This window comes from Castor canadensis, chromosome 1 (genome assembly GCF_047511655.1).
Source record: "Castor canadensis chromosome 1, mCasCan1.hap1v2, whole genome shotgun sequence".
NCBI lineage: Eukaryota > Metazoa > Chordata > Mammalia > Rodentia > Castoridae > Castor > Castor canadensis.
Window position 1 is genome coordinate 139,621,287 of NC_133386.1, and position 8,683 is coordinate 139,629,969.

An 8,683-nucleotide genomic window follows, 5' to 3' on the forward strand; every position below is an offset into this window, starting at 1 on the left:
GTTATCATACAGGTACTTGTGTGCCCCTGAGGAGGATTGTAGAGACAAAGACTTCCCCAGGGGGAAAGGAGAGGAGGGAGACCCAGAAATCAAGTTAGGCCCAGCTCCTAAGGGCTGTGCAAAGATAGAGCAACCTTCTAAAATCGGCATATCTACTAATCCTGGGAGGGGACAAAAGTGCCAGACAAAGAGGCCCTGCCCCCTGCCTCTGAGAAGCCCCTAAGGGTTTCTAACCCTCTTCCAGCAGAGCCTCCAGAGCACAGAACTGGACCAGTTCACAGATCTTGAGTATTTCCTCTGCAGGAATCCCCGGGACTGCTTTCCCAATTGGCTCTCTTCCTCCTCTGAGGGTCCCACGGCCCAACTCTGCCCCTTCAATCCACATCATATCAAGTAGTGTGAATTTTTTCCCCTCCCACTGGGAGTTTTTTTCCCCCTCCCACCGGGAGTACAAAGCCTTCCCTGGACTCTCATTTCCAGCTTTCCCATTGCAGAGCTGAGCATGGAGCCAGGCAGACAAGGACTGGGGGAGGGGAGATGTTTGAGAACCAATGTGAATCAGAAGTCTGAGACTTGGGTCTCATTTAGGGCACCACAGGAGCAGCGGGATCTCTGAGGAGCATGAACGTTCAAGCACTCAGCTCACATGCTGTCTAGACAAAAGCTCCTTTCCTTTTCACAAGCCCAAGGCAAAGATTATTATCCCCATTTTATTGAGGAGGAAACTAAGGTTACACAGTTTCACTTTCACCAGGAAGTGAGAGTCAGGATTCAAACACAGGTCTAGTTGCTCTAATCTAGAAGGAATCCATAAACTAGAGGATTTGTCCTACCCCCAACACACACAAATCATAAGCAAAATAATCACACATGAATATGTCATAGATTTATTACAATTGACTGTTGGAGGAACCCCAACCTCCTCCCCACCATGGAGTAGGAGCTGGGTGGCACAGGGCTGTGTAGTAGATGAAGGTAAATTTAGGGGTCCCTCAGCTGAAGTCAGCCTGGTCACTCAAGCTTGAGGCAGACAGAAGGGAGATCTAGGGAGGATGGGACTCAGACAAAGAGCCAGAGTGGCATCACCAGGACCAGGCTGGGCAGGAAAAGCCCCATCCCATGGGACATAGCCCCAGCAGTCATGACCTTAGCATAGAACCTCGCCACCTCCTCATTGGGGTTGCCCTGGGCTGGGTCAAACCACATCTGGATGCAGCGGCCGCTCCCTCGGCTATAGTTGCTGACCTTGTAGGAGTGACTCCAGAGACCCTCACAAAGGGCAGTGGGCGTGGGGAAGTAGAACTCGAATGTGCGGCAGACAGCCTTGGCTGGGCACTTATTAACTCCTGCAGATAGAGACATGCAGCCCTGAACCCACCCCAAAAATCCTCACCCAACCCTGAATCCTCAACCTCCCCTTTTCCAAACTCTACATCCAGCTCTCCACCCTCCAGGCCCTCACCTGAGGTCCAGTCCCAGCCCTTGTGCCAATCACTCTTGCAGGTGGAGGAGGTGCGGCAGGCTTCCCACCAGGCCTGACAATCCTCTTTGCATAAGGGCACGTCCAGGAAACGCTCTTTGCGCCAGCTCTGGTCCACCTGGGTGGAGTGGGGATATTAGCAACCACAGTCAGGAAGGGCCTGAACCAGAGGGCAGCCTACTGGGGTGGGCAGACAATTGTACCTGCTGGATCCAGGGCCCAAGGTTGGGCGAGCACTCATACAGACAGGTGTCTTGGATGAAGTGACGCTTACATTCAGGCTCCATCTTGCCACAGTGATCCCAGTTGAAGTTGTACAGGCGGGAGGTATCTTTGTGCAGTTCTTGGCTGGTGTAGACTGAGCAGCAGGCATTCCTCCTCCAGGGACTGCACTGGGTGGGAAAAACACAGGACTAACTCCCTCCAGCCCCACTCCCCACCTCCAGCCACACCCCATTTGGTTCTCACTCCTCTGCCCCAGGCAGGCTATTCTGAGAACTATCATTGCAAGGGCACCTCTGTCCTTGACCTACAGGATCTCCCGGCTTTAGGGGGACATAACTGCCTCTGTGTCAGAGCCAGGGGGAGCCCTGTCTTGCGGATAACAGTTACCATTTATGCAGCTCTTCACACTTTATAAACTCTCTTCAGCCAAGTGTGGTGGAATGCCTGTAATCCCAGCACTCCAGAAGCTGAAGCAGTAGGATCTTGAGTTTGAGGCCAATTTGGGCCATATAGCCAGACTCTGTCTCAAATCACCAACCAAAAAAACAAAAAACTTTTCATTTATTCATTAAAAAAATATTAAGCAGGGTGTGATGGCTCACACTTGTAATCCTAGCTACTCAGGAGGCAGAGATTGGGGTGATCTCAGTTTGAGGCCAGCCTGGGCAAAAAGTTAGGGGGATTCCCTCCCCCATGGCAATAAACAAGCCAGGCATGGTGTTGCATACTGTACACCCAGATGCTTGGAAGCATAGGTAGGAAGATCGTGGTCCAAGGCCCACAGGATCAAAAAAGCGGGAAAAATAAATAAAACAAAAAGGACTGGGGGGCATAGCAAGTGGGAGGCCCTGAGTTCAAATCCCAATACTGCCAAAAAATGAAGTATTGAGCACCTGCTATATATCAGTCCCTATTTAGATGCTGGGAATCTAGAAGAAACAAAACAGACAGAAATAGGTATTCATGGACCTTATACTGTAGTCAGGGGAGACAGACAGTAAGACACTGAAAGAAAAGCCACAGTATGTCAGGATATGATAAATGATACGGAGAAAATTCGAGCACTTAATGTGAATGGGGAGCATGGGGAGATTGTTGGGATTTAAATATCCTGAGAGGGGAAGGCCTCATTGGAAAGTGACATGTTGAGCAAAGGAGGAGAGGGAACCAGCCACAAGGTAATGAGGCTCGAATAAATTCATTCTTCTTGGTAAGTATTCAGATCTGCACTCCCAGTGGCGAGGCCAGGGTCAGACACCTGGTAAGCTCACAAACACACTTGCTAAAAAGGCCAATGAAAAACAGGGCTGGCAGAATGGCTTAAGTGGTAGGGCACCTGCCCAAGCAAGTGTGAGGCCCTGAATTCAAACATGATACCACAAAAAAAAAAAAAAGACCTTTTATGATCTCCTATATCTAAACTGAACTCTGTCTTACAAACAGACTCATCGTATTTTCACAAGCTGCTAACATAAACAGGGTTTTCCAGAACTGAAAAATTTCATGAAATGGAAGGGGGTTCTGTGTGTTCTGTTCTAATAGTGTATTCACTATTTAGAAAATTATGCCATCCATAGCCATCTGCTTAGTTAGCAACGTAAATGCCAATAGAACTCACCTGCATTAGTCTTGGTTCGTGCTGCCCAAATGAAGTCGTACCAGAGAAATTACTTAGTGTATTATTTTACTAGCAATTACAGATGGTCCCCAACATATGATGGTTTGACTTAGGATTTTTTTTAACTTTAAAAGTGGTAGTGCAAAAGTGATATGCTTTCAGTAGAAACTAGTTTGAACTTTGATTCGTTCATGTGTAACATACAATACAATATGCTCTTGCAAAAAATGGAAGCAAGCCACATCTGCCCAGGAGTTTCGACACCAGACTGGGTAACATAGTAGCAAGACCAGTGGCAAGGAAGGAAGAAAAAGGAAGAAGGGAGGAAGGAAAAAAGGGAGGAGGGAAAAGGGAAGGAAGGGAGGGAGGAAGGAAGGAAGGACAGAAAGACATAAGGAAGGAAAAGAAGGAAAGAAAGATGGAAGGAAGGGAAAGAAAGAATAAGGAGGAAGGGGGAGGGGAGGGAAGAAAAGAAAGAGGCAACAACCCATGTTCTAGAGTATACTGGGTGGCTCACATGTACTAAGTGCATTGTCACCCTACAATAAGTTTAGCAGGACACAATCCCAAATTAAGTGGAGAAGCACCTAGAGTTTTTTTGTTTGCTTCTCCTTTGTGTTACAGATAGAACATTATATTGACATTTTTAAGTTTTTGTATACAAGTAGGTTCTAATAACCTTGAATTTCATTCCACAATGGAAAAGAGGGTCTAAACATATTTGTTATAAAAAGACACATTTGTTATAAAAAGACATAGGGTTGCAATCCACTATTAGAAGTGTTTATAGACTATGAGAATGTACACTCCCCCTCGCCCCTTGTACCCTGTGTCACTGGGTACAAGAGGAGGGCCTTCCCCTTTTCTACCTTTGGCACTCCATGGAATGGCATGACATGAGGGTAGTGTCATGTCTCCCATGGTCTCTCACACTCCAAATCCCTGAAGGAAGTGGGCACAAGTGACTCACCCTTATAATCCTAGCTACTTGAGAGGCTGAGATCAGGAAGATTGTGACTCAAGGTCAGCACCTGCTTTGCAAGTGCAAAGACCTGAGTTCAACTCCAGTCCCACAAAAAAAAAAATGCTGGGTGCCAGTGACTCATGCCTATAATCCTACTCAGCTACTCAGGAAGCAAAGATCTGGAGGATCTAGTTCAAAGCCAGCCCAGGCAAATAGTTCTCAAGCCCCTAGCTTGAAAAAAAAACCTTCACAAAAGGGATGGTGGAGTGGCTCAAAGTATAGGTCCTCAGTTCAAACCCCAGTACTACACACATACTCACACACAAAATTAACTAAAATTCCTGGATTAGCTCACCCCAGTCCTAGCCCCACCCCCTCAAAAGTGTGCTGTGCAGGTCCACGTGCTTCCATGGGCTTTGTTTCCCTTATTTGTGCACTGTGAAGAACATCATCTATCTACACCAAATCATGTACAGAGAGCACATGCCACCTGACAGGAGCCCAGTGAATGAGTCCTTTATGTCATTGCCAACATGGTATCTTCTTCCAGGGAGGACACCGGGAAATCACCTCCACCACTCTCCCTACTCCACCTTCATCTTCTCCCACAACAATAACTCAGGGTGGGGGTGTCTTGCCTCTCAACCCCTCCCCCACCACTCTGACTTCCTCTCCTTGTAGCATCAGCCTGCTCCCCAAAACTCCCCTGCAGACCTGGTCATGCAGCTTGTCCTCAGGGCCTGGCTTAGTCTTGTGGTGCTTGGCGTCCATACAGACATTGAGCAGGTCAGTCCTGTCCCGAGCACTGCATCTGGTGGCTATCCAGGCCAGAAGCAGAAATGGTGCCAATTTCCAGGCCATGCCTTTCTGTCCCTGCAGAGGGAGCTATGGTTAGGGAGACCAAGCAGGAAAGAGGTCCAACCAGGGTGTTCCCTTCACCCTCTGCCTCAGTCTCCCCATCCCTACAATGAAAGATGAGATCAGACCCTGTTCCTTCACTGCTGGGGTCCTGAGGCTCCCTGAGGCTTGGAATAGAGAAGGTTGACAAGGAGGACTTCCTCACCCCCAGGCTTGGAAGAATCAGAAGAGAGCCTGGGGCTAGCAGGTGGGTACTGGGGAGTCTTCCCAAGTTCAAGGAAATGTCTGTGCCTTTACCTTCTCTCTGGACTTTATCTATGACAAGTGAGTAAATAATTCAGGCCAATGCCTTGCTCCCCTGCAAAGGACCAGGGACACACAGTGCCCTCATCCTGTATCAGCAAGTGCTCTTCAGCCAGCCTAGAAACCCCATTAGCCTGGGGAGACAGTGGCCCAGCCAGATTAGCAAGGGGATCAAGTGACACAACCTACAGGCTGTCATTTAAAGGATTCAGAAATGGAAAGAGTGGAGATTTTTAAACAGCCTTGCTTCCTCAGTCTCTTTCCTTCCCTATTTTCTGAAAGCTATGTCTCCCTTCCACTCCATCCTGAGTCTGGCCTCCTCAGCTTCTCTGGGTAAACGGACAGACCCCACCTTACCTCTCCAAAACCAAATGCAAAGACCCTGAAGGGCAACATAAAAGTCCCCCTTTGGCCAAGTGCTCACGCCTGTAATCCCAGCTACTCAGGAGAGGTGGAGATCAGGAGGATCATCATTGGAGGCCAGCAAAAAGTTAGTGAGAACTCTTCTCAACAAGCAAGCAGGGCATGGTGACATGTACCTGCTATCCCAGAGATGCAGGAGGCTATAGGTAAGAAGATTGAGGTCGTAGACCCTATCTGAAAAATAACTAAAGCATAAAATGGCTTTGGGCAAGTGGCAGACACAAGTGGCAGAGCGCCTGTGTAGCAAGCATGAAGCCCTGAGTTCAACCTCCAGTACTGAAAAATAAATTAAACAAACAAACAAGTTCCCCCTTTATTGGAGCAACCAGCCTGACAAACCCATGGAATATGAGAAATGCCTGACAAAAGTGAAACTCCCTTTCTCTGTTCATCTTGCCCTATCTTCACCCTACCCACATAGATATGTTCCTTTGGACTCTATCACTGAAGCACCCAAAAGTCAAAAATGGAGACCTCTTTCTCTCTCTCACTATGTCCACATGCAATTGATCACTGAGCCCTGGCAAGGGTCCCTCCAAAATCCTTTCTGGAACTCACTACCCATGGCTCTGGGGTCAGATCTTCCCTCCAATTTCTTCCCTCTTGAGTTGCCTTCCCACAGGAGGCAGAGTGGCCTCCCTCACCATTTCCCTCTCCATCTCCCTCTTCCTCTTTCTTTCTTTTTTATTTTTTGTGGAACCAGGGATGGAACCCAGAGACCCAGAGCCTCTTGCATCCTAGGTAAGCACTCTGCCACTGAGCTACATCTCCAGCCCCAGAGTGATTTATCGTAGAAGAAACATGTCCCTCCCCCTTTGTACAACTCTGCCAAGTTGCCCTTGCTACCCTTCTCTCATCAGGCATCTTACCTGAACCTCCTTAACTGCTGGGAGCATAGACAGGTGGGTCGGAGTTGGCTTCTCCCTAGGATGGCAACAGATTCAGGCCCTAGGCTGTCCTCAGTGTTCTCTGCCCACAGCGCAAGGCAGAAGAGAACGCTTTGGTAAGCACAGATGAAATGTCCCACTCAGCTCTTCTGCTCTTCCTTCTATCCAGACCACACCCTCTTCAAGGCTCCACGAGTTTGTCTATTTATTTGTTCCTGTTTCCATTAATCTCTTCACTCATTCCAGGATCCACACACACAACATCCATCAATATCTGGAAAAATGCTCATCTGCAAGGGGGAGCTGAAGATTTTGGGGACCCCTAAATAGTGGTTAGTTTTGTGGAGATAAGGACCAGTGGAGAATCCAGGCTGTGGAGTCATGCCAAGGGGATGCAGTGAGAGATCCATTCCCTGCACTGGGAAAAGTCATGGAAGTCACTAGACCTTGGCTGCCCAGACTTCTTTTTTCTTTTGCGGTACTGGGAATTGAACCCTGGGCCTCGCACTTGCAAGCACTCTACCACTTGAGCTATACACCCAGCCCAGCATTTTGGAGAATTATCTACGGAAAGACCTGCCATGTACTGTGTAGGCTTAAATGATAGATATCAGGCTAATTGGTGAGCAGCCTGGTAGACACAGGAGGAATTCAAGGGAGTTCCTTAGGGACACAGAAAACAAAATTGTCTCAATCCAATAAATTTCAATATCTCACCATCTATCACTTCTGAAAACACAGCTAAGCAATTTTTTAGGGGGGGTGGTATTAGGCTTTGAACTTAGGACTTTGAACTTGCTAGACAGGTGTTCTACAACTTGAAACACATCTTTGACCTTTAGCTCTGGTTATTTTGAAGATAGGGTCTCACTTTTTGTCCACACCAGCCTGTACTGCAATCCTCCTATTTTAGGCTTCCCTCTTATTTTAGGCTGGAATGACAGGCACACACCATCACACCCAGCTTTTTTTCTGTTAAGGTGGGGTCTTGCAAACTTTTTTGCCTGGGCTGACCTAAAACCACAATCCTCCCCATCTTGGTCTCCTGAGTAACTTGGGATGACAGATGTGTGCCATTATGCCCAGATATTGGTTAGGATGGGGTCCCACTAATTTTTTGCTCCAACTGGCCTCAAACTGTGACCCTCCCAATTTCAGCCTCCCAAGTAGCTATGATTATAAGTGTGAGCCACCAGCGACTGCCTACAGCTAAGCAAATGTTGATAGCCTTTTAAAAAATGTAAAAATACACATTACAAAAAAATTGACTCTTAGGCAGATACATTTATAACCCTAGGACTGGGAAGGCTTAGGTAAGAGGATTTCAAGTTTGAAGTCAGCCTTGCCTACATAAGGAGAACTTGTCTCAAAAAGATTTTTTTTTTTAACTATCTTAACCACTTTTTTTGTTTGTTTGTTTGTTTGAACTCAGGGCCTGTTCACTTGTTAAACAGGCACTGAACCACTTGAACCACACCACCTGCCTTTTTGGTTTGTTTGGTTGTTTGGAGGCACTGGGGTTTGAACTCAAGGCCTCACACTTGCTAACCAGGCACTCTCCCACATGAGCCCCTTGCCAGCCTTTTGTTTTAGTTGTTTTTCACAGTGTCTTGCTTTTATGCCCAGGCAGGCCTAGAACTATGATCTTCCTATTTATCTTTCCTGTGTGGCAGGAATGACAGGCCTACACCACTACACCCAGTCATTGTTTGAGGTGGGGCCTTGAAACACAGTCCTTCCAATTCTGCCTCCTGAGTAGCTAGGATTACAGATGTGAGCCACTGAGCCCAGCCCACCCTAATCATTTCTAACTGTTCAGTTCAATAGTGTTAAATAGGTTCACACTGCTTCACAACCAATCTCCAGAACTTTTTCATCCTACACTCTGTTTCCATTAAACAGCTACCTTTTCTCCTTCCCCCCAC

At 47.4% G+C, this 8,683-nt stretch overlaps 1 protein-coding gene across 1 annotated transcript; it reads right to left on the reverse strand.

The window, feature by feature from the left end:
- Positions 1-864: 864 nt before the first annotated feature.
- Positions 865-6,901, reverse strand: LOC109693007 (folate receptor beta). Its single transcript, XM_020174004.2, has 5 exons — positions 6,741-6,901; positions 5,002-5,160; positions 1,684-1,872; positions 1,463-1,598; positions 865-1,346 (listed from the first exon to the last, which is right to left on the reverse strand). Exons 1-5 carry the CDS (start codon positions 6,765-6,767, stop codon positions 1,060-1,062), a joined length of 798 nt encoding a protein of 265 aa, XP_020029593.1. The 5' UTR covers positions 6,768-6,901; the 3' UTR covers positions 865-1,059.
- Positions 6,902-8,683: the final 1,782 nt, after the last annotated feature.